General features: G+C 39.8%; 1 protein-coding gene across 13 annotated transcripts in view; it reads right to left on the minus strand.

Moving 5' to 3' along the window:
* Positions 1–26912, minus strand: part of baz2ba (bromodomain adjacent to zinc finger domain, 2Ba) — a 251814-nt gene that overhangs the window by 130269 nt on the left and 94633 nt on the right. For 10 of the 13 annotated variants that reach the window (XM_063052309.1, XM_063052299.1, XM_063052310.1 and 7 more), the window contains 4 exons: positions 19732–19872; positions 10557–10748; positions 6793–6957; positions 1396–1577 (listed from right to left, as the gene is read on the minus strand). In XM_063052309.1, the coding sequence (XP_062908379.1) occupies positions 1396–1577; positions 6793–6957; positions 10557–10748; positions 19732–19870 (678 nt within the window). In that variant the 5' untranslated portion in view covers positions 19871–19872. Of the gene's footprint in view, positions 1–1395; positions 1578–6792; positions 6958–10556; positions 10749–19731; positions 19873–22885; positions 22967–26912 lie in introns of all 13 variants that reach the window. The other 3 variants (XM_063052301.1, XM_063052298.1, XM_063052302.1) reach the window with 1 other exon arrangement.

Here is a 26912-nt window from a genome sequence, read left to right on the forward strand (position 1 = left end):
CCATGCACATATCTATCCAAACTTCTCCCGAATGTTACAATTTAATTCACATCTACCACTTCGTGGGTAGGTCATTCCACATTCATACCACTCACTGGATGAAGAAGCTGCCCGCAGATTCCCCTTAAATATTTCACCTTTCACCCTAGACCTTCTAGTCTCATACAACCCGAGGGGAAAAGCCTGTATGCATTCACCCTATCTATACCCCTCATAATTTTATATATCTCTACAAGATCTCTCCTTATTCTCCTGTGTTTCAGGTAATAAAGGCCTAACCTATTCAACTTTTCTCTATTAAATCCTGTCAACATTCTTGTAAATCTTCTTTAAGCTCTTTCAAACTTACTGATATCTTTCCTGTAGACAGATGACCAGAATGACACACAATACTCCAAATTCACCCTATCATCTTGTATAGCTTCAACTTAACATCCCATATCCTGTACTAATTTATGAAGGCTAATGTATTAAAAGCTCTCTTTACTACCCTACCTACTTGCGATGCCAATTTCAAGGAATTATACATCTGTAATTCTGATTCCCTTTGTTCAACACACACCTTACAGCCCTACCACTGATTGTGAAAGTCTTACCCCTGGCTTGCCCTGCAAACCGCAAAACATCACACTTATCTGCGTTAAATACCATTTGCCATTTTTTAGCCCATTTTTCCAGCTGGTCCACATCGTGCTTCAAGCTTTGATAATCTTCCTCATTATCCACTACACTTCGTGTCATCCGCAAATTTGCTGATCCTGTTTACCATATTGTTATCCAGATTGTTAATATAAATGACAAATAACAACAGACCCAGTACCAATTCCTGCAGTACACCACTAGTCAGAGGCCTCCGGTCAGGGGAAAAAACCCATCTGCCACCACTGTCTGGCTTCTTTCACTGAACCAATGTCGAAGCCAATTGATTACCTCATCTTGAATGCCAAGTGATTTAACCTGCTGGACCAGCCTCCCCTGCAGGACCTTGTCAAAGGTTTTCTGAAGTCCATACAGACAACATCCACCACCTTTCCTTCATTAATATTCTTGGTAACCACCTCAAAAAACTCGAGAAAATTGGCTAGAAGTGACCCCTAGAAAACCTTCCAATAACTTACCCACCACTGATATCAGGCTCACCAGCCTACAATTTTCCAGTTTCTCCTTAGTCTTTTTTGAACAGAACAACATTAGCTATCTTTCAGTCCCCTGGCACCTCAATCATGGCTAAAGATGTTTTAAGTATCTCTGCCAGTGCCATGGCAATTTTGGTATTAGCCTCCCAGAAGTTTCAAGGGGCATTTTGTCAGGGCCTGGGGATTTAAACACCCTAATTTGTCTCAAGACAGCCAGCATCTCCTCTTCAGTAATCCAGTATATCAAAAAGTCGCATACCTTTTCCTTAACCTTATCTTGGGTTTCTGAATGTCTACTTTGCTCAAGAATGCATTTCCGACTTTTTCCAGAAACTGTCATGTGCGCTTGTCCAGACGAAATCATTCCAATGGTAGCCAATCCAGATGTGCTGACTCCTGATACAGCAGTAATGCTGCTACCATTCAATGATCCATTCATACCTTGAAAAGAAACTGCAGATTGTGGGAAAAGCACCATCTTTTATATAATTAAAGCAAAGTTTTGCAAAACCAGTTCTATTTTCAGTGCATAGCAGAAACAAGGAGTGGCTGCATGAAATGCCTATCAATGGCATTGTATATGCTATTATAGTAAACTCTTGAATCACCTTATTTCCTGCACAAAAGTAAAAATCTTTCAGAATGATAGCACCTACAGAATGCTGAGTCCATGTATGTTTAACTTAAAGGGATGGAGAGTACTGCATGAAAAGTGAGGGCTACAGAGCAGGAATTCACTGAAGTATTTATTTACTCAGAAAGAATTCTAAAATTTAGAATAAAGAAAATTAAAACTTTCATCAGCACTCCAGAGCTGAAATAGTTTAACTATAATGTACTACTACTCCAATTCTGCAAAGCAACTCTAGTAGCTAAGGACTTTCCCAACTAGAGACAAAGTTTTAAAAAAAACAGCTACCAACACGACCACTGAGCACTTCTACATGAACTGCAGTCACAGGAAAGCAGCAACCATCATCAGGAAGCCTCATCACCCAGGACATACTCTCTTTTTGCTGCTGCCATCAGGAAGCTTGGTACAGGAGACTCAGGACTCACCATCGGGTTCAGGAATAGACACTATCCCTCAACCATCCGGCTCTTGGGGATAACTTCACTTAACCTCACTTGCCCCATCATTGAGATGTTCCCACAACCAATGGACTCACTTACAAGGAGTCTTCATCTCATGTTTTCAATTAATTTTTATTTATTTTTTGTATTTGCACAGTTCATTGTCTTCTGCACTCTGGTTGAACATCCAAATTGAGTGGTTTTACACTGATTCTGTTCTGGTTATCATTCTATACAGTTAGACTATGCCCCTGAGAAAGCTAATCTCAGGGTTGTATATAGTGACACATACAGTGGCATGCAGAAGTTTGGGCACCCCTGGTCAAAATTTCTGTTACTGTCAATAGCTAAGCTAGTAAAAGATGAACTGATTTCCAAAAGCCGTAAAGTTAAAGATGACACATTTCTTTAATATCTTAAGCAAGAAAACTTTTTTATTTCCATCTTTTACAGTTTCAAAATAACAAAAAAGGAAAAGGGCTGGAAGCAAAAGTTTGGGCACCCTGCATGGCAGTACTTAGTAACACCCCCTTCGGCAAGTATCACAGCTTGTAAACACTTTCTGTAGCCAGCTAAGAGTCTTTCAATTCTTGTTTGGGGGAATTTCACCCATTCTTCCTTGCAAAAGGCTTCTAGTTCTGTGAGATTCTTAAGCCGTCTTGCATGCCCTGCTCTTCTGAGGTCTATCCACAGGTTCTCGATGATGTTTAGGTCGGGGGACTGTGAGGGCCATGGCAAAACGTTCAGCTTGCGCCTCTTAAGGTAGTCCATTGTGGATTTTGAGGTGTGTTTAGGTTCATTATCCTGTTGTAGAAGCCATTCTCTTTTCATCTTCAGCTTTTTTACAGACGGCGTGATGTTTGCTTCCAGAATTTGCTGGTATTTAATTGAATTCATTCTTCCCTCGACTAGTAAATGTTCCCCATGCCACTGGCTGCAACACAAGTCCAAAGCATGATCACTCCACCCCTGTGCTTAACAGTTGGAGAGGGATTCTTTTCATGAAATTCTGCACCCTTTTTTCTCCAAACATACTTTTGCTCATTGTGGCCAAAAAGTTCTATTCAAAAGGTTCAAAGGATTATCTAAACAAGCCTGATGCATTTTGGAAACAAGTCCTGTGGACTGATGGAAGTTAAAATAGAACTTTTTGGTTATTTTGAAACTGTAAAAGACAAAAATAAAAAAGTTTTCTTGCTTAAAATATTAAAGAAATGTGTCATCTTTAACTTTATGCTTTTTGGAAATCAGGTCATCTTTTACTCGCTTAGCTATTCACAGTAACAGAAATTTTGACCAGGGGTGCCCTAACTTTTGCATGCCACTGTATGCGCATTCTGACAGGCTGCATCACTGTTTGGTATGGGCGGGGGGGGGGGGGAGAAGAGAAACTACTGCACAGGATTGAGAGAAGTTACAGAAAGTTGTTAAATTAGTCAGCTCCATCTTGGATACGAGCCTCCATGGTATCCAGGACATCTTCAAGGAGCAGTGCTCAGAAAGGCAGCGTCCATTATTAATGACCCCCACCACCAAAAACATGCCCTCTTCTCATTGTTACCATCAGAAAGAAAAGCCTGAAGGCAGCCACTCAGCAATTCAAGAACAGCTTCTTCTCCTCTGCCATACAATTCCTAAATGGACATTGAACCCATGAATACTATATATACTATTCATGTATTACATTGTATTGCTGCTGCCAAGTTAACAAATTTCATGATACATACCAGTGATATTGAACCTGTTTCTGATAATAAATTTACTTTGAACTTTGACCAATTTATGGATTGCTTCAGTTTCCAAAATACTATTTGGAACTTAAAAATGCAAAAAGATTACAACCATTAACAGTCACGTAGCATCTAACAGAAATAAGCTTGAATGGTTGCATGCTTGTAACTTCTGTACTGATGTGTTGTAGAGCACAAGTTGTGGATGTCCTAGGAAGGAAGCCTCAACAAATTGATATTTTGCAAAGTGAAAATATTATGCTGCATATTTTGAGGAAGAAAGTCAAGAATCAGCAACAGAGGTGCTTTATTGATCAAAATTACTGCTTCACCATAAATGATATTGATGTTCTTGAGAGTTTTAGGAGCTGCATCCATGTAGCCATGAGATTAATTTTAGACTCCCGATTAGTGCCTTGGGATATAGTTCCTTTAGGGAATCTCCAGCTCCCAAGCTGATCCAGATGCGTTTCTGATCAATAGTGACCATGATATTATCACAAGAAGGTGATTAGACCCTTACTAATGGACATTATCTAGCACTGTGTGATACTCGTTGCTTATAATACATCACCACAGCTTTGAGCACTTTCCAGATCTTGCTGGAGGTGGGCATATAACGTTCAATTACCTGGAGGAACTGTAAATAGAAATCATCACTGTGCAATCATTAGAAAACAACCCACTATCTGCCTTTATATGGGAGAAATGGTTGCTAACAAAGTAGCTGAAGATAAATGTCTTAATGATGCTTTCTTGTCCTGGGCTGAGATAGTGGATGTGGCTTCAGCCCTCGATAAGCTGTCTTCTGATCCTCAGTGGTCTTTCATGGCTGTTCTTTGGAGCCACATTCAGTGTAAATGATATAATGTCAAGGCAGACTTTATTACCTCAAATCTGGAATTCAGCTAGTTTGAATCACTGCTTTGAGAATCACTGAGCCAGTCCCAGATGTCATGTAAAATGAATAGACTTGGCTCAAGATTTACATCTGTTATCAGGTAAAGTCTGAGAAGGAATATCCTTCTCAGGACTTGTGTCTAAGGACAACTCATTTATGCTTTGTATTGATGCACAGATCCCAGTGTCTGTTGAGAATATTAGTGAGCCACCTGTTCCAGAAGTTCTTTGTTGTCCACCACCTTAAGTAATTTTATACAACAGCGTTGAAGATATTTGACTGGGCATGTTGATCAGAGGATCATTGGAGATCACTCACAAAATTTCATCTCTTGAAATTTAGGTCACCACATAAATTTAGGTCTGGACAATTCAAATTTAAATCTGGTGAAAAAAAAAAGACTAAATCACAATTATTTTTGAGCACAGGAAGCCTGGAACCACTCTGCCTGAGCCAGTCTTCATGCACTGCCTATTAGGAGCATTCCTTCAGTCTTTTTCTATCGAGTTTTACACATACAAAATGAAAAAATGTGTGAAAAACATAAAATAGACAATGTTCTCAATAACATCTTGAAGTGGGTGTGGTAATTCCCAATTCTGGTTTGAGCCATAATTAATGGACTGCATAAAAATATCGATCCAAAAATGAGAAGCAAATTTATCTTCTCCTTGCTCTTCATGTCAGCCAAAATGTTCCTTACCTGCAACCACATACGAGTGTTTTGGATGACTGCAATGATTTGATGACCAACTCCTAATCAGCTGACACCTACGCTTTTACCAGAAGGTGACCATCAACTGCAAACAAGCCAATCCCCTTCGACAATCATCAGCATCAAAGGGAACAATGCTGTTCACGTGTATCTACAGTGCCATTGTAAACAATCAGTAAGCTTTGCTGCTGCCAGCAGAGTTTCTCCTTTAAACGGCAACCTACAACTCGCTAACTATTGCTGCCATGCCACATTCTGGGCTATGCAGACCTGTACAACATGCAGAGCTTTCTGAGAAAGCGACTCCTGTGTCAGTATTGTGTTCAACTTAAGAATTTGGGAAGGATGAAGCTGAAGTAGGGAAAGTGTTCCACAACATTTGGAATGCTGCACAAGCTGAAGCACATATTACACAACTTCATAATCTACTTAAATCTGATTATGGCATGACTTTAAATCAGTTCTTGGCAAATTTTTCTACAGCAGCAGTTTGTCATTACCTTCTTCTGGGTGGTGTCTTTACAAGACTGGAGACCCCAGCCATTATCAATACTCTTCCGAGATTGCCTAGCTGGCATCAGTGGTCACATAACAAAGACTTGTGAAGCCATGGGAGCAGGTGCTGGTGCATATCACGTGACCCTAATCGGGAGCTAGGCTGATGCTACACCTTGCCCAAGTGTGACCAGCAGGCTAGTGGAGGGAAGGAGCACCTTTGGTAGAGAGGTATCTCTACCCCACCACCCAATGACTCAAAAGTAGAGCTTAAATTCCTACACTTTGTTTGGTTACAATGTTTAATTTTTTCCCCAAAGACCAAATGAAATAAACCCTTGATTTAATGTTCAGCTTTGTTGGGGCTCCATGAGGCCCCCAACTTATTTCCTTATTAAAAGAGGTAAAACATTTTAGGATTAATAATACCAAAGGAACTGGGTTTTTGAGCTTCTCACAAAGTACATCTAGTTGGTATTCCAAGATTGCTCTCCTTAGATAAATAAAAACAAAAACCTGATTCAACGAATTTGCACGACATATAAAACTTGTTGAGCTCATTATAAATTAAATGGATTTAGTTTAAATCTTCATGCTGCAATGGATTATTAATTTAACCCAATGATCAAAAATCTAGTTGTTCAAAAGTCACCAACTTACAACATATTTCAAAGAATGGAGACTGCATTTAACTTGTATATAACTATATACTTCAAGAATATATGGTCTGCTATCACTCACCTTTTTGTGTCCCTCGACCAAATTTGTTTGTGTTTCGGGAATGGAATGGATTAGAATCATGGTTTGGAGTGGAAGCAGCAAACACTGGTGGAATTCTTAACATGCCTGATGGGAAAAATGTTCCTGCACGAACCTGAGTGTCTGTAGCTCGCCACCATTCAGTGCCTTCATAAGACAAAGATAACATCTTTGTATGAGGGTTTGCATTTTATACAATTTACTTTTTCAAGTTTTATACAACATTTTTTTTCATATAATTACTAGGGTTTAAACAATCCAGTCACTTTTAATGAGAAGTCAGAAAATCAAAACCCTCTTGCACTCTCAACCCCAACTCCAACCTTATTTTCAGATAAGCAATCAATGTTTTTAATTTACCTAATGAACATTCTTTTTTGACATACGAGGCATATTTTGAGACAATCTTATTCAAGATTCTTAATGCATGCTAAATTATTCTGTATTTATTTCCTTATGAAATTTCTCCCGATAAACAATAAACAACACATAATCCATTTGAGACATTGCAAGTCATGCCTACTTCAAGAAATCCATAATTTGCAATACTCTTTCTTACACCTGATGTTGAGTGTATCCTGGAGATGAATTAATATGATTATTATCATGCCACTTGTGTTGCCTTTTTGACTTAGCGAACAGATAGCTAGAATGTAACTCACTTGACTAGTGTTATAAATCATGCAACATTGTTCAAATGAGGAAAATTATATCTGCAATAAATTATTAAATCATTTACTTTTCATATACATGTATACTACACAATGGCAGTGAAACTGGAAGTACCAAAGAAACTTTTAATGAAATTCTCCATTTTAGCTCAAAAAGTGCACCTGCATACTTAAAACTGTGCTGCTGAAATATCTTCCTTCTTTCTTAACCATGTTAGAGCCAATGACCACATAGCACGGATTCCCACTCTTACTCCTTGGACAGAGTGGGAACAGAGTTCCTCTGGCCCTTACTTTCCACGCTATAATCCAAAAGATCACCTTTTGTATTTTCTGCCAGCTCCTATAAGGATCCAACATTCCTCCTTTATGTGGTTCCAGTCTTCACATTCCTTTCTCATCAGACTCCATAATCTACAGCACTGTGTTGTTGCTATTTATCACTTTTGTGCCTCTGTCACCATCTTCACCTTTTCCTCTTCCAGGTCCAACAATCAACCGCTGCTCATCTGGATCCACTTATTGCCAACCCCCACTTCTTTATACTGACCTCGACTACTCTCACTCCAGCTAACAGATCTTATCCTGGAATACAAGTTGTTTCTTTTCACCCACAGCTGCCTCTACAAATGAAGTTTCTCCAACAGCTCAACTTTTTTTTGCTCCAGACTTCAGCATCTGCAGTCCTCTCCTCTATTAGCTTTTTGATGGAAATTGCTCATTCCACAATTTCCTGGTCTGCTCTTTAGCAACCCCCTCCACCATTTCCCATTGTGTAGAACTTTTTCATGCAAATACAGGAGATAAAACACCTGTCTTTTGATTGTAAGACCATAAAACACAAAAGCAGAATTAGACCAATGCAAATGCAATTCATTTCAAGAGGACTAGAATAGAAAAGCAAGGTTGTAATGCTGAGGCTTTATAAGGCATTAGTCAGACCGCATTTAGAGTGCCATGAGCAGTTTTCAATAGGTGCATTTAATGTCAGAGAAATGTATACAATATACATCCTGAAATTCTTTTTCATCGCAGACATCTACAAAAACAGGCTTGCCCCAAAGAATGAATGCTAGTATTGGAGAGGGTCCAAAGGACATTCATGAGAATAATTCTGGGATGAAAGGGTTAACATGAGCAGAATTTGATGGTTCTGAGCCTGTACTCACTGAAGTTTAGAAGAATGAGGGAGACCTCATTGAAACCTATCGATTATTGACAGGCCTACATGGAGTGGACCTAGAGAAGATGTTTCCTATATTGGGGAAGACTGGGACCAGAGGGTACAACCTCAGAATAAAGAGACACACACTAAGAACAGATGAGGAGGAATTTTTTTTAGCCAGGAGCTGGTGAACCTGTGGAGTTCAGTACCACAGACAGCTGTGGAGACAAAGTCATTGGATATATTTAAAGTGGGGTTGATAGGTTCTTGATTAGTCAGGGCAGCAAAGGGATATTAAATCAGCCATGATAGAATGGTTTGATGGGCTGAGTGGCCTAATTCTGCTCCTATGTCTGATGGGCAGGTAGTGCTTAGGAGGTAGGGAGTCTGCAGCAGGACAGACAGGTTAGCAGAATGGGCAAAGAAGTGGCAGATGGAAGTGTACAGTTCTGTACTATGGTAGAAGGAAGCTATGTATCTTTTCCTTTCATTTAGTCAGTGAATATACCTTCATTATAGCACATGGTAGAAATTATCCATGAGCTCACCACCCAGAATGAGGCAATTTCCACTCCTGTTGATCCTAAATGTTTAGAGTTCTGGAACTGACCCCCACACCTCCCCAGATTGCAAAAGTAATCTCGCTGCGTTCATCATGTTAAGACCTATCAGAATTCTAGACTTCAAACAGATCTGTTCTCATACTTCTATACCCTAGTGAATTCAAGTTCAATCAATCCAATTTCAGCTTGTACAACAATCGCACCATTTCAGGAATGAGTACAAAACTGAACACAATACTCCAGATGTGGCCACCTGTAATTGTAATTAAGACATCCTTGCCTGCTTAACGCAAGACTTCCAAGTTATGACAACTAATGTGACATATGCTCTACCTCCATATTTGCTCAGTGACTGGTGTACAAGGACAACCAGCTCCCTTTGCACCTCAATATTTCTCAAGGGAGTGGAGGAGAAGATGGCGACTCGACGCAGCGCACGCAGCCGCTCCGAAATGATATCATATTTGTAAGTAGGTACCATGCACAATCCTGGTTTGATGGAGACAGATGTGAGAAGCACGGAGGAAAATCTGGAGAAACTTCTGAAGTGCCCACTTCGCTGCGGCTGCAACTGTGCAATCAAGAATCTCTGGAGGGGAAGGCCCCAAATCCTCGGTTTTGCCTACTGCCTGTTGCCGGGGCCGGGGTCGAAGTGCTTGGCAGAGATGGTGCTCAGTGCTGGAGGGCTGGTCGGAGGCTCAAAGTTTTCGGACGGACTCAAGAGTCAGCTATGGTCGGGTGCTGAATCGGCAAGTTTGCTGCGCTGGAAGCTCATGGCAGGGAGAGTTTTTCTTCCTTCTACCGTCTGCGTGAGATGATGGGACTTTCGAGAGACTCTGAGACTTTTTTTTTAACCATGCCCATGGTCTTTTCTTTATCAAATTACAGTATTGCTTTGCACTGTTGTAACTATATGTTATAATTATGTGGATTTTGTCAGTTTTTCAGTCTTGGTTTGTCTTGTGTTTCTGTGATATCGTTCTGGAGGAACATTGTATCATTTCTTAATGCATGTATTACTAAGTGACAATAAAAGAGGACTGCGTGTCCTCATAATATAATCTAATCTAATTATTATTTAAATGTTAATCTGCCTTTGTTTTCCATCAAGAGGGGGAACTTCACATTATAGTGTAGCTTCTACGCATTTGCCCTTCAATCAATTTAGCTAAATCACCTTGAAGCCTCTTTCCATCTTCCTCACAACGCAATCACATCCAGTTTCATTTCATAAATAAAACTTAAAAAAAACAAAAATAATACATTTGGTTCTCTTGTCCTTAGTACTGTATTATTTTACTGTGGAATGCCATTTATATAGAAAAGAAACCATCAACTTCAAATCACCTGGAAAAGATGAAAGTTGTGTGTGTCCCACCAAGGCTGAAGATGCACCAATTGTTCCCAGGCCACCAAACTCTGAACGCCCTGAGCTTGTAGTGTGCAGTCCAAATGCTGCGTGGTTAACCATAGGGAAGGCACTCGATACTGCGGACAGATTAAAAGGCTGATCTCCAGCTGCTGCTCTAAACATTTGTCCTGTAAAAAGGAACATTTTCAGAGAAATGAGATGAGCAGTGAAAGTATTATGAAGCAAACTGAATGAATTAAAATGCTGCTTTGGTTTTACAAATTGCATTGAATTACATTTCAAACATTTTCTACATTTGTTGCTGATGAAAATCTGTGACCACTTGCAGAATTAACTCACCAACAATAAGCATTCTATCCATACAGGTCACAGAGCCCATTGCCTTTGTCAAAGCTGAAGACAAAACACAGCTTCAGCCCAGAACATCAACAGACTTGCTCACTACTGCGTCTGACTGGCAACTACAAGTCTATCTAGGCAAGCAATTAAAGTTCCCTGATTTCATTGCATCATCATTACTGAGACTTGACACGGTCATTCTGTCAGAAACTTCAGAGCAGGTGGTCACAGTAGAACTGAATGTTCTAGGGAAGGCCGGATTGAGGAGGTGTTGAGTATAAGAAAGGCAGTTACCAGGAGCTAGTAGAGCAGTGCCAGAGAAAGAGGTGGAGAGCATGTCGTAAGACTATAGAAGTGGGGTGTAGTGGTTTTGCTGGCTGCTCGGCAACCTCCTTGGCATTAAGGGGGCTGCAAAGAAAAGAGGCATCAGGACCATCACAGAGACTGCGATGCAAGTCCCCAGATGGCTGTCAATCAAGAGGCATGACCTGTAGACTAATACTGCTGGGACAAAGGGCAGGGCCTGATCAACCCTTGCTGGGATGCCTGGCCAAAAGGGTCTGATGTTGGAAGACTTGAAACATCTGATGACCCCACTTTTTATCACTGATGACGTGTCCCAGCACATCCTAGGAAGTATCTCAGCATCATGGATGTTTGGAAACAAGACAGCAAACACAAGCATTCAGTTCAGTAGCATATGTGCAAATACAGTGCCTATAAATAGTATTCATCTCCTTTTGAAATTTGCATGTTTGATTGTTCTGCAACATTGAACCACAGTGGATTTAATTTGACTTTTTTGACACTGATCAACTGAAAAAGATGTTTCCATGTCAAAGTGATTTAATTACAAATATAAAAACACAAAATAATTTATTGCGTAAGTATTCACCCCGTTTAATATGGCACAGTAAATCATCCTGGTGCAGCGACTGGTTTCCGAAGTCACAAAATTAATTAAATGGAGATCATCTGTGTACAGTCAAGGTGTTTCCACTGGTTGTATTAAAAATGCACTTGCATCTGGAAAGTCCAACTGCTGCTGAGTCAGTATCCTGGCAAAAATGACAGCATAAAGACAAAAGAACATTCCAAGCAACTCCATGAAAAGGCTATGGAAAGCACAAGTCCAGAGATGGATACAAGAAAATCTTCAAGTCACTGAATATCCCTTGGAGTACAGTTAAGTCAATCATCTAGAAGTGGAAAGAATGTGGCACAGCTGTAAATCTGCCTACAGCAAGCCGTCCTCAAAAACTGAGTCACCATGAAAGAAGCGACTAGTGAGGGAGGCCACCAAGAGTCCTATGACAACTCAGGAGGAGTTACAAGCTTCAGTGGCTGAGATGGGAGAGAATGTGCATACAACAACCGTTGCCTGGGTGCTTCACCAGCCACAGCTTTATGGGAGAGTGGCAAAGCGAAAGCCGTAGTTGAAAAAAACTTACATAAAATCTCGGCCAGAGTTTGCCAGAGGTACACGGGACACTCGGAAGTCAGTTGGAAGGAGGTTCTATGGTCTGATGAAACCAAAATTGAGCTTTTTGGCCATCAGACCAAGCACTATGTTTGGTATAAGCCAAACACCACATATAATCAAAAACACACTATCCCTACCATGAAGCATGGTGGTGGCTGCATCATGCTGTGGGGATGCTTCACTGCAGAGGGCCCCAAGGCTTGTGAAGGTAGAGGATAAATGAATGCAGCAAAATACAGGGAAATCCTGGACGAAAATCTGATGCAGACTGCAAGAGAGCAACTTGGGAGAAGACTTGTTTTCCAGCAGGACAATTTTGCCAAGCATAAAGCCAAACCTACATAAGAATGACTTAAAAACAACAAAATTAATGTCCTGGAGTGGCCAAGTCAGAGCCCAAACCTGAATCCAATTGAGAATTTGTGGCTGGACTTGAAAAGGGCTGTTCACCCTTGATCCCCGTGCAATCTAACAGAGCTTGTGCAGTTTTATAAAGAATAATGGTGAAAGATTGCAGTGTCTAGATGTGCAAAGCTGATAGCGATCTATCCACACAGATTCAAGGCTGTAATTGCTACCAAAGGTGCATCTACTAAATACTCACTTCAAGGCAATTATGTAATCAATTACTTCATGTTCAATAATTTAAGTAAATTTGGACCAATTTCTAGAAATTTGTTTTCACTTTGACATGAAAGGGTCTTTTCTGTTGATCAGTGTCAAAGACAGCCATATTAAATCCACTGTGATTCAATGTTGCGAAATAAAACAAAAACATGAAAACTTTTGAGGGGAGGATTGAATACTTTTTATAGGCACTGTACCAACAGAGTCAGTGAAAATAACTTAATTTACATCCATAGTCTAATTTCAATTTAGAAATATATGGAGACAACAACCTATACAGAACTACCATCACGAAAAGACAAATTCCTCATCTGGAAAATGTAGATTCAGGGAGTAAGAGACCAGAGGGATGCATATTTAGTTTTTGAGAATTTAGTGAAAATTGAGTCAATCCTGGTCAACAAGTATATGGAAAGACTGGGAACGAACAGAAACACAGATTAAGCACTGTCACACGATTATGTGATCAATTGTATCAAGGTGGTGAAAGGGGAAAATCATGATCAGAGGAATTATGACCCAATAATTCTATATAACATGGAAACAGTCCCTTTGCCCAAACTGGTTCATGCTGACCAAGATTTTCATCTAAGCAAATCCCATTTGCCTGTATTTGTCCCATTCTGCTCCAAGTACTTTTACATGTTGTTAATGTACCTGTCTCAACTACTTGGTCTGGCAACACATTAAAATACTTACCAGATTCTGAGTTAAATTAAAGTTACCTCTCAGGTTCCTATTAAACCTCTCTCCTCTCAACTTAAACAGACATCCTCCAGTTCTTGATTCCCCAACGTGGGAAAAGATTGTGTGCATTCACTCTAACTATCCCCTCAACTTTAGACATCTCTAAGATCACCATTTATCTCTACTAAATAAAGTCACAACCTGCTCAGCCTCCCTCTGTAATTCAGTCCTTCGCATGCCAGCAGCATCATCAAATCTCTTCTGCAATTTTTCCATCTTAATAGTACCTTTCCTATAGCAGGTTGAAGAAACTGCACATGATATTCCAAAGGCAGCCCCACAACCATCTCTCACGAATGCAATATAACATCATCATTCTGAGTGTTGAGTAGAAGTTAGGAAGGTCAATTTCCAAAAGGCCTTCTTCACCACCTTGTCTGCCTGCAGTGTTACTTTCAAAGGAACATGTATTATAATCTTAGGATCATCTGTTCTACAACATTCTGTGGGGTACTGTGACAACCACTTTGCAAGTCCTACCTTCATTTGACAATGCAAAATGCAACACTTCGCACTTTTCAGAATCAAACTTCATTTACCATTCCTCAGCCCATTAACCCAGCTGATAAAGATCTCTCCGTTAATCCATCTTCACCATCAGTGATACAAGCCACATTAGTATTATCTGCAAACTTGCTGAGCATACCTTGTACATTCTCATCCAAATCACTGATATAGAGATGGGAAATAGCAATGGACTAGTACAGAGAACTGGAGAACACAAGTCACAGGCCTCCAGTCTGAAAAACAACTTTCCACCATCTCACTCTACATCCTACTATCGAACCAATTCTACTTCAGATTAGCTAGCTCTCCCTGGATCCCAGGTAATCTAACTTTCTATAGCATCTTCTCAAAGTGTTAATCTTAGGCATTACTGAAATCCATACAGATATTATCTTTCACCCTGCTCTCATTGAACTTCTTGGTTAGTTTTTCCACAAAACTTAATCAAAATCCTGAGACATGATCTCCGATATATAAAACATGCTGATTACCCCTAATCAATCTACCTTTCCAAATATTTGTATATTTCATGCCTCAGAATCCTCAAAGTAATTTTCCTGTGTTAGCTATACCCCAGTGTGTCATGAATAAAGCCCTCCCCAGTATTGAAAACATCCACTTGGAGCGTTGTCACAGAAAAGTAGCATCCATCATCAGGGACCCCCACCACCTAGGACATGCTTTCTTCTCACTGTTGCCATTAGGAAGGTGGTACAGGAGCCTTAGGACTCACACCACCAGGTTCAGGAACAGTTACTACCCCTGAACCATCAGGCTCTTAAATCAAAGGGGATAACTTCACTTGCCCAACACTGAAATGTTCCTACAACCAATAGTTACTATGAAATGGACATGGATTTGGGCCATGCACATTCAAAGACCCATAAAAGAAAAGCTAAGAAATTGCACGTTAAGGTTGGAATTTCTGAGAGTATGACAGATCCTTCTAGTTAATATTTTGTTTTACAGATATAGAATATTACAGCCAATGGTGAATGGTTATTCAAAGTTCCCTTGGCTTCCCTCAAGCTTGTATTTCAACTTCAGTTCCTCTCACACTATGAAGTATTTCTACAAGTGTTACGTATTTCCAAATCTATGTAGCTTAAACTTAATTTAAACTTAACATTGATTTATCCAAGTACAGATTCAACATCAAATTTAAATTTCTTGGATTTCTTTAAGTTTAAATTGACAAATCAATTACTTTTGTCGCTTCAACTACAAGAAACCAGTCACAAATAAGAACAATTTTAATTGATGTAGTTCAAGTTATCACCATCAGAAAATATTAAATTAAAAAACCCAGAGAACAACCGCAACATAAAGCATGGTACACACGGGGTAATTGGCACAAATAGTAGAAACAATAATTAGGCAAGAAAGAATAATTAGGCAAGCACATAAGGAATGTACATAAAATAGGTGGAAAGATGCGTAACCAAAATACTAGCACAGATCATTTAGGTTGAAGAACAAGTTTCTTTGCTAATCAGTTAAACTTTCACAGACAGGCATGCACGAGAAAACTTAAACAACCCCAAACAACTTGCATTACGTTGAATACAACTTTAAAATGATAACATTGACCCCATTTACCACATGAAGTATGCCAAACATGCAGATAAGCACAACACCAGAATTGATTTTTAGAAGCAGCTTTTGTAGACATCTCATTCTTTGACATTTATAGCAAAGACCTATACCACAGAAACTAGTGAATTTCTATGCTGTTCCAGATGCAGTGCAAAATAAAACTCTATTCCACAAAAGCCATAAATTATAAGACAGAAGCCAGTACTAGTGGGACAAAAAGACTCCAGGGCACTTCCTCCCACAAATTCTAATTGTTGGAAACAATTCTAATTTTACAAGTATTATTTATGTTAAGCATGATAATTTGGATAAGTGCAAGGTATTGCATTTTGGAAAGTCAAATCGAAGCAGGGCTCTCACAATGAATGGCAGAGCCCTGGGGAGTATTGTTGAATAAAGGGACTCTTGAGTATTAGAACACAGATCACTGCAAGTGGAGTCACAGGTAAATCGGGTGCTTGAAGGCAGCTTTTGGCACACTGGCCTTCGTAAAACAGGGCATTGAATATATACAAGTTGGGAAGTCATGGTGCAGCCATACAGAACGCTGGTGAGGCACTTGGTATACAGTGCTTGGTTCTGATCACCCTGCTGCAAGAAAGATGTTGTTGAACAGGAAAGAGAGCCGAAAAAATTTATAAGGATGCTGCCAGGATTTGAGAGACTGAGTTATAGGAAGAGGTAGGAGTGGCTAGGACTTGAAGTGTTGGAGACTGAGAAGCGATCTTACAGATCTGTAAGATCATGAGGAGCATACATAGGGTGAAACTCCCCCGCACCCCCCCCCAAAAAAGACTGAATAATCAAGAACTAGAGGCCTTGGGTGATGGCAAGAGTGCACAGATTTAAGAATTATAGATAATGAATTCTCCATTGTGGCTTGTGGACAAATAGGAATTGGGCCTTAGGGAACACAGAAGTTAGGGGAGAGAAGTGAGCTAGGTAACAAGAAATGGGGGCTCTAAAAGTTATTAGTTTGGAAAACCAGAAACAGTAGTAAAACGGGAGACAGGTGGTGGTAACTGGAAGAGTGTTAGAACCAAACTGGGAGGGAGTCAGTTTCTTAAACTTTAGAAGTTTTCACTAAAAAGGGACAGTGTCCCATTCGTCTCCCATTCCAGCAGACTTGCAGATAATGATAAATTGCTAATTAACAAGACCCTCAGCAGTTCAGACGTAACTATAATAACATGCCAAGGGAGAAGATTAGACAGTCTGACTGCAGGACATGAACTCACACCCGATCTGGTTGTGAACTCCAAGCCACTCACCAGCAATCTTCTGATAAGAAAACCTGTCCAGGATCAGTAGGTTCTCTTTTAAGAAAGGAAAATGGTCCCATGAAGGCAACCAACAAACATCAAAATTTACTGAACAGAAATTAGAACTGAAATCATATCCTGCCACAAGACTCTGGAAACAGTCAAACTTCAGTCCTGACGAAGGGTCTTGGCCTGAAACATTGACTGTGCTTCTTCCTATGGATGCTGCCTGGCCTACCACATTCCACCAGCATTTTGTGTGTGTTGCTTGAATTTCCTGCATCTGCAGATTTCCTCGTGTTTGCAAAACTTCATTTGGGACTGGATGGTGTGAACCCCAAGGTCCTGAAGGAGTGTGCTGAGCAGATGTGTAGAGCTCTCCAGTGCATTTTCAATCTGAGTCTCAGCCTGGAAAGGGTCCCGGCTGTGTGCAAAATATCATGTGTGGTCCCAGAACCCAAGAAGGGCCAACTGAAAGTCTTGAATGACTACCTTCCAGTGGCCCTGACCTCACATCATGAAGACCCTACAGAGCCTGGTCCTGGATCACCTCCAACCCCTGGTCAGATCAGCCCTTGATCCCTTGCAGTTTGCCTACCAGGAGCACATTGGGGTTGACAATGCTGTCATCTACCTCTACCTGCTGAACAGAGCCTACTCCCATTTGGATAAGCAGGGCAGCACTGTTTATTTGATTTCTTAAGTGCCTTCAATGCTACACAACCCTCACTGCTGGGGGAGAAGTTCTGTTCAATGCAGTTTGGCACTTCCATTGTATCCTAAATAATGGACTACCTGACTGGCAGAGCAGTTTGCATGGCTTCAGAGCTAGGCGTCAGCCACACTGGTGTCTATATTGCCTCCCTTCCTGTTTACCCTGCATACCTTGGACTTTAGATACAACACTGAGTCAATGTCATCTACAGATATTCTATGATGACTAAGCAATAGTTGGGTGTACAAGGGCGGACAGGAGGATGAATATAGGGCCCTGGTGGAGGACTTTGTTAGATGGTGCAAGCTGAGCCATCTGCAGCACAACATCAGTAAGAGAAAGGAGATGGTGATGGACTTAAGGAAGACCAAGCCTGCACTGCTCCCTGCTACTATCGATGGTGAGGACATGGATGTGGTGAGGACCTAAAAGTACCTGGAAGTGCACCGCAATGACAGACTTGAGTGGAGTACCAGAGGCTATGTACAAGAAGAGCCAGAGTCGCCTCTATTTCCTGAGGAGACTGAGGTCCTTTGGAGAATGCAGGCCTTTCCTTCACATGTTCTACCAGTCTGTTGTCACCAGTACAATCTTCTATGCGGTGGTGTGCTGGGACAATGGCACTAATATGGGTGATGCCAACAAGCTCAATAAACTGATCAGAAAGTCTGGTTCTGTTACAGGGATCAAAAGGGACACACTGGAGGCTGTGGTAGAATAAATGATCTTCTGGAAAATCCTGGCAAATCTAGACAATGTTTCTCACCCTCTGCATGCCACCTTTGCTGAACAGAGGAGCAATTTTCGTAAAAGACTAAGACAACTGTGCTGCTCCTGAGTGCTATACAAGATCATTTTTACTTTCGGCCATTAGGCTCTATAATGAGCCAACCAAAGGCCGGGGAAGTGATGACCCCCTCTCCTGTTAGACTGTGGTAATTTTTTTTAATTCTTTCTAATTATCTTCCAATACTCATACCTGTGCACTTGTACATCTGTGTACTGTGACACTGTAATTTCCTTTGTGATCAATAAAGTATCCATCTTCCAAGTGACAGTATAGTAATGTTGCAGAAGGTAAACACTATACAGGATATTTGTCTCTCTTTAGACCATAAAACAGAGCAGCAGAATTAGGTCATTCGGCCCATCAAGTCTGCTCTGCCATTCCATCATGGCTGATTTATTATCCCTCTCAACCCCATTCTCCTGCCTTCTGCCAGTAACCTTCAACACCCTAATTAATCAAGAATCTTTCAACCTAAGCCTTAAATATATCAAACGACTTGGCCTGCACAGCCATCTGTGGCAATGAGTTCCCCAGATTCACCACCCTCTGGCGAAAGAAATTTACTTCAGATGCTGTGCCCACTGGTCCTAGACCCACCCCCACGATCCTCTCCACATCCACTCTATCTAGGCCTTTCAATATTCAACATGTTTAAATGAGATCTCCCCTCATTCTTCTAAACTGCCCCAGAACCGTCAAATGCTCCTCGTATGTTAAGTCTTTCATTCCTGGGATCATTCTCATGAATCTCCTCTGGACCCTCCAGCACATCTTTTCTTAGATAAGAAGGTCCAAAACTACTCACGATACTCCAAGAGCGTTCTGATCATTGCCTTGTAAAGTCTTAACATTGCATCCTTGCTTCTGTATTCTAGTCCTCTCAAAACAAACGCTAACATTGCATTTGCCTCTTACCACTGACCACAAATTTACTGCAGCTATTACAACCATCTTGAAAATATACCTGCAAATAAGCACTGTGCAAGCAGCTTTGAAGTTCTTAGAATTACAATGAAACATCTAAGTAACACTTCAGCACTAAGTTTATTGCAATAGTAAATTCCACGAGCAGTGTATTCCCTACCGCAGGTCGACAACGTGGAGCCGAACCCTCCAGCTCCTGCAGAAATGCTGCCTTTGGAAACAGCTGCTGTTGTTGCTGTTGATGTAGAAGATGCAGAAGGGGTAGAGGAAGTAGATGTCAACCGCTCCCCTGATTCCATATCTGAAAAGTAAAAGCAAGTTTAGAGATCCCAAAGATCTCCTTGTCAGTGCAACTACTTAATTCTAACTTACACCTTCCCCCAAATACGGAGGGCTCCCTGGGTTATGAATGACCCTACTTACAAAATAAAATCCAACTTAATGCAAATCCTCCCATATACTTTAAAGCATTTTATCAAGCTTATCGTAATGCTGAAATGTTTCATGGTATTTATGAATAACCGGATATCGTGTATATTTCATGAGTTGAAGTATGGGTAGTATTAGACATTATAACAAGTTTATGTCAAGTTGTACTATTATAGGTAGCTATAGAAGAGGGCATTTCGGATTTACAGAAAAATCCTAAATTGCAGGGATTGCCTGTAGTATGAAAAACAACGATTAAATGAAACGAGAATAGTTACTAACAAAAAGAAAAACCATTTTGGCTCTGTACTATATTCCCTAAGCTCATAATTTCTCAGGCAATAGCTCCATTCCCTACGTTTTCTATCTCAATGATTTTCTTGGGATAAATATCAAGTGTTACATTTTGGATCAGGAATTATAGAGCTTTTTCTTAAATATTGAAATCATTCTTATGTGCTTAGGAGTTTGGTTCTCAAAGATAATGAAGCCAAACCAGAGAGCAGAATTTGAGGACACAAGGCCAGATGACTCATTAGTGTAGTGGACAATTTGCTGTTGCCAAAAACAGAAGTTGATAAACTGAATTCACTAAAGTGCATCTGAATGCTGTGCGGATGAGGCAAGCAAGATCATATCCTTTACCAATCTGATTGAAGAGTCTGAGCAGAAAGCAGTTTCATCCAGGAAATGTCAATAATACAATGATAATGCATGAACGGGAAAAGATAACATGGGGGGTGGGTTAAGAAATTAAACTAAGATTGGTAAAACAAATTATTTAAAAATTTGAAAATAACTAACAATAACTAAATTCTGTATGACTAGTCTCCTCACTTAAAGTTAATTTTAAAAATTTGAGGTTATAAATGTAATTTACCAGAGCATTAAAAAGCTACAAACTGGAAGGGCAGCTCAAATTACTTGTTATTTATGGAATGTTAATGAGACAGATGCAGGAGCTCCTTGCAACCATTTTAATAGTGACTGAGGAGAAAAGATGTTGTATGTTGTTGTGCACAGAATTTGGAGCAGCTTAGCATATCAGATGACAACTTCCTGACTTCCATGTTTAACTGTACATAAATGTCCACAGGAAGTTGCTGATTATGAATAACTGTGGGTTGTTGGGTGACGTGAGTGATGGTAGATGATATTCTTAGAACAAAGTATTACATTAGTTGCACAATGGGAGTAAAATACACTGAACATTTCTGATGTGCAGTTGCACATTTGCAACTCTAGGCCAAAATTCTTTTTGAAAATGATGCAAGCTGTGTAAAATATATTTCTGGCTGCTTTTCTCCCATGAAATTAGGATTTTGATGATCAAAAAACTTCCCGGGATTTTGAATGTTACCATGACTCAGCAAAGCAGAATGAATGTATACACATTTACTATTTTAAAATAAATTCAAGTAGCTTCAAATGCTGAACCATGGGACACTTTGTACCATATTTTAACCATTTTACCATTAGGATAATATACAGAAAGCAATAACACCAAATAAGCATCACCAAATAAATCAACAAAAATAAAATGATTAGAAAAAAACTGTATCTAAAGGTTGAAAGACACCTCTATATTAAGATAGCAGAAGTATTGATCACATTTATACAACCTTGTGCAATAATGTATTTAAATAGCTAACTTTCCCTGTTTTAATTGATAGAAACATAGATATGGTTGTAATTTATAAATGACCGAACCAGAACATTCCCTCAATATGTTTAGGCTGAGATGGGTTTGATAATTAAATACAAAAAGTGAAACAGTGATTTTGGCGACAAGCCAGAAAGTAACAGAATTCAGAATCAGAACTTGACTGGCTAAATACATGGACGACATTTCTCCCAAATGAGGGACAGTAAACTTGGGGTCACTATCAAAATAGTAATAATAATATTTACTTATCTCAATAATTACTACTGTAACTATTAGATGAATAATTGCAAATGCTGTGCATTTAATTATCACTTGCCCAAAAACGAATGCAACAGAAACTCGCCCCTCTCCCACAGTAATCACCATCTAAAATGCTTAAAACACAGAACTACACAATTTAAAGGAAACTAGCACTTGATTCCTACAAGTCAAAATAAAGCAATTTTCAAATACATGTTTCTTCAATAAAATATAAATAATGAAAACATACTGATAACTAAACATTAAGGAACACCAAAGTTCTCTTATCCTTGGCTTCAAAATTGACATTTTTATGACAAAATCCCTCAACATTTTTGTTGTTCTATTTGCCAGCACAGGAAGTTGCTGTAAGAGTAGGGCTTGTTTAACAAGAAAAAACTCCCACCTAATTGTTTTGTACTACAAACCTAACAGCTAGCATGAATCTGGCATACCACAACAAAACTGAGGGAGGTTGATGTGTATATTGTTTTGCTCCATTGATTAATGTTTGATTGCAAAGCCAGAAACTTCACACTACATCTACTGTAATATGTACTAAATGTAATGCTGGTCTCTCAACAATACTTAGAAAGATTAAAGGCTGATGCCCTGAAATGATATTTACATGCAATTAATTGCTCTCTTAATTGCAACAATGCATTGTAGGAATGCAAGAGACAATCTAGACCACCACAGTAGGGGATGCTCGCTGGCTTTGAAAGACCTTCCATTAATTAATTAGCTTTGCTGTTGGTTTTAACATTACTCATTCTCTCGCCCCCCCCGCCCCCCCCCATACCACTTGAGGGAACTAAATGAGAATTAAGGCATATACACAAAATAAAACTGAATCTAAATATCAAAGTACATGGCACTTAAAGAATGAAAAATGAAATTCAGGATTGATTCAATTCTACAGTACCTAGATTTCAAAAGACTACACATACAATCACACCTATGAATCACAGATTCTTACCCACTGATTAGATTTCCCAATGATTCTGTCCCATTTTCCAGTCAACTCAAAGCACCAATGGCTTAAACTTCATTGCCATGTCTACAGAGAGAAAAAAAAGTGACAGTACTTCTACATCCTCCATAATAGAAACGCTAGTGCATGTGTCAAGGATGTGAACTCACTTTAGATGACGAACTAGTGAAAGAAATTTTAAATGTTGAATACTAATGCTTGAAAGACACTATAATAAAAGAAACCCTCTCACAACTGACATGAATATTGGAATATCCCTAAAGAAAATACTGTACATTAATCAGACTTCCATGGATTATCAAATTATGCAAACTTCTACAAAACCCATAGAAAAGTTCTCTTCTTCTTTTTGTAAGTGTATAGTTTTGACCCCTTTCATAACAAGAGTGAAAACAGCATCAAAAAAATGATAATCTTTAAACAAAAACTGCATGGCTGAAAATCTGAAATAAAACAGAAAATGCTTTAAGGCAAGTTCCATCTATCGAACACTTCAGATTGTTGATTCTGTTTCTCCCTTCACGGATACTGCCAGACGTGTAGAGTTTTTCCAACAGATTTTGCTTTATTTAAGTGGAATGATACTTTCGAGTCGTATTTCACAGAATTACCTTGGCAGGGGATATAGCCAAAATATCCATCAAGAACTTGTACCCTTTAGTAAAGAAATCCAGTCAATCCCAAAACGCAACAAGCAATATATGCTTTTGTGAAATGCATAACTTCCAATACTTTTAAATGGAATATTAGAAGTAACAATTCCAGTTAAAACAACTGGTAAGTAATGTTACTTACAGAAGTGACTTGTTCACCTTTATATAGTTTTGCCTTGTGGCAGACTTTTCTAAACGGTAATTTTGGTTTAGAATATAAAACAGTACAGTATAGGCCCTTCGACCTATGATGTGCCAACTTATACAAACATACTCCACAATCAATCTAACCCTTCCCTCCTACACAAACATGAACCCTCCAAAATGTCTCTACTGTTTCAGCCTTGATGACCACCACACCCAGCAACGCATTCCAAGTACATACCTGTGTGAAACCTCTGACAATCCCCTGCTCACCTAAAAGGTTGTCCTCAGGTATTAGCCATTGCCTCCCTGGGAAAAAGGCACAAACTGCCAACTCTATCTATGCCTCACATTTCTCATCCTCCTCAGCCCCAAAGAGAAAAGCCCTAGCATACTCATCCTTTCCTCATATACCCTCTAATCCAGGTAAATTTCCACAGCTAATCAGCTTCTGAAACTTCTATATCCTTCCTATGAAGCAAACAGAAGTGAACACAATACTCCAAGTGTGGCGAGGTGGAGATACATCTCAACCAAAGGAAGGTGTAATGTGCCCTATCCCTCTGTTAGTCTACAGGTCACCCTTGGGCAAGGTACAGCACCTGCTTAGCCCTCTGATCAGAGTCACGTGACCATGGGAGCCAGTGGTGGATAGTTGTATGAGCAGCTGGTGCATATCACAATTCCTAGTTATGCGACCACTGATGCCAGGCAGACAATCTCAGAAGAGTATTAATAATGACTGGGGTCACTCATCTTGAAAAGACACTGCCCAGAAGGCAGTAATGGCAAAAAACTTCTGCAGAAAAATTTGACATGAACAATCATGGTCATGAGATCATGATTGCCTGTATCATACAACACACACATGTTGATGATGATGCCGACGATTCCAAGTGTGGTCTGACCAGAGTTTTACGGAGGTGCAACATTACCGCATAACTCTTGAATTCAATCCCCTAATGAGGGCCAATACACCATACGTCTCAATAACACTATCAACATGCATTGCAACTTTAAGGGAGCCATGAACTTGAACCTCAAGATCACTGACTCTCCACACAAAGAATCCTGCCATTAACCTTGTGTTCTGCCTTCAAGTTCACTCATTTCATGTCAAACCATGTAGCTACTTAGATTATCAAGAGATTCTGCAGATGCTGAAAATCTTGATACACACACACACGCACAAAAAATGCTGGAGGAACTCAGCAGGTCAGATAACTTCTATAGAGGGAAATAAACAGCCAATGCTTCAGGCTGACACCTTCATCGCCTGATGACTGAAATAAGGAGTTCGATTTCCACCAAAGGGTGATAACTCTTTGGAATTTTCTACGCTAGAGAGTTGTCATGGCTCAGTCGATGATAGAACAATGGATACTGAAAGAAGTGAGGACATCAGAATAATTAAAAAGATCAGCCGTATTAATGGCAGAGCAGACACGAGAGGGTTGAATGGCCTTCTCCAGAACCAGTTTTCTATGTTTTGAATTGCTGCCTCACAGCCTTCAAGATTCAAGATTAATAAAGCCTCACAATCAATACTCATGCAATCCTTGCATTATTCAGGGGTTCATTCCTAGAAAATAGTCCGTATCATGATTTTCTGTAATGCAAAGCTATGTTATCTGCACATGCATCAAGAAATCAGTCCTGACGAAGGGTCTCGGCCTGAAACGTCGACTGTACCTCTTCCTATAGATGCTGCCTGGCCTGCTGCGTTCACCACAGCAACTTTGATGTGTGTTGCTTTTTTTCAAGAAATCAGTGTTGTGTTTACTTTGTGTGAATGAATTTTATTCCCCATCTCAATTTCTGGGCAGTGATTTGCGAGTTATGCAAGGTCAAATTTCCATTACCAAACGGTAGTTTAAATGGGGATTGCCTGTATTTATTTCAGGTTTGCAGCATTCACTCCATGTTACTCTTGCTAATTCTTCCACTTTGCGCTTTCGCCCACTTTATCATTTCATCAGGTATTTTCCACTATCACAGATTATTCCTTTTACTCCCTCCTCCACATTCCTCTTCTCCAACCCACTGAAGCTCAGCGATCAGCTGTTCCTCTGCTCATGATGCTGCCTAACCTGTTTGTTTTTTAAAAATCTTCAGTATTTTTAAATTTTCAATTTCCTGTGGCTTTTCACAAGATTGGTCTTCCATAGAGGCAGGTGATGAAAACAGAAAATATTTTGAGTAAGGCACACAATCAAAAAGATTCCAATTTGAAAGTGAGATTTTCCCAAAATTGCAGCAGAAATATGCTAAACAACTCATTTTTCTTTTTAAGCAATGTCTACTTAGTTTAACAAAAAAGTTGCAATCAGGTTAGGACCTACCACTGTGGATTCTTATTACTGTAGGATCATGAATGTAATTAGTAACAATACATCTGTGCAAGGTGGAAGTTACTGTAGAGAGCAATGTAACATCAGCTCTCAGCCCATTAGTCCCAAAGTGTGCCGTTTCAAATGCTCATCCAGCTAATCTTAAAATGTAGAGATGAAAGAGACTACAGATGTAAAATAGAGAGGAAAAAACTGCTGACTGTAGAGGGAAGTAAACAATCAGATGAAGGCGTTTTAATGTAAGCATTGCCTACCCATCTCACTACACATCAACACACATGAAATGCTGAAGGAACTCTACAGTCATCTACAGAAAAGAGTAAATAGTCAAATTTTCAGGGACAGACCCTTCTTCAGCGCTGGGAAAGGGGAAGATGCTCGAATAAAAAGGTGGGGCCTTTTTGCTATAGAGGCAGCCTGACCTTCTGAGATCGTCCAGCATTTTGTGTACATTGCTTTGAATTTCTAGCATCTGCAGAATTTGTGTTTGTGATTCTCTCCACAGATGCTGACTGACTCACTGAGATACACCAGCAATTTTGTTTTTTTACCTAAAACTTTCAGATATTATGAGTATTTTGCCTCAACCACCTCTTTCCTTGTGACTGATCATCATCGTTTCTGCCAGTATTTGGATCCTTCCTGTAACATTATCAGAACCAAACAATAGTAAAACTAGTATTTTATACAGTTCTCACTACAATTTCCTATTTATTATACTATTATTCTATTTTCCATACTGCCTAACCAACCAGTGCTGGAAGGTATTGCTACAGTTATGGATTTGTATCCATAACCTGCCTGGGCTGTAGGGGCGCTGAGGAAGGAACCTAGTAGGGTAGATGGGCATCACTGGTTCTCATC

This window comes from Mobula hypostoma, chromosome 6, assembly GCF_963921235.1.
Source record: "Mobula hypostoma chromosome 6, sMobHyp1.1, whole genome shotgun sequence".
In the NCBI taxonomy this organism is placed as follows: domain Eukaryota; kingdom Metazoa; phylum Chordata; class Chondrichthyes; order Myliobatiformes; family Myliobatidae; genus Mobula; species Mobula hypostoma.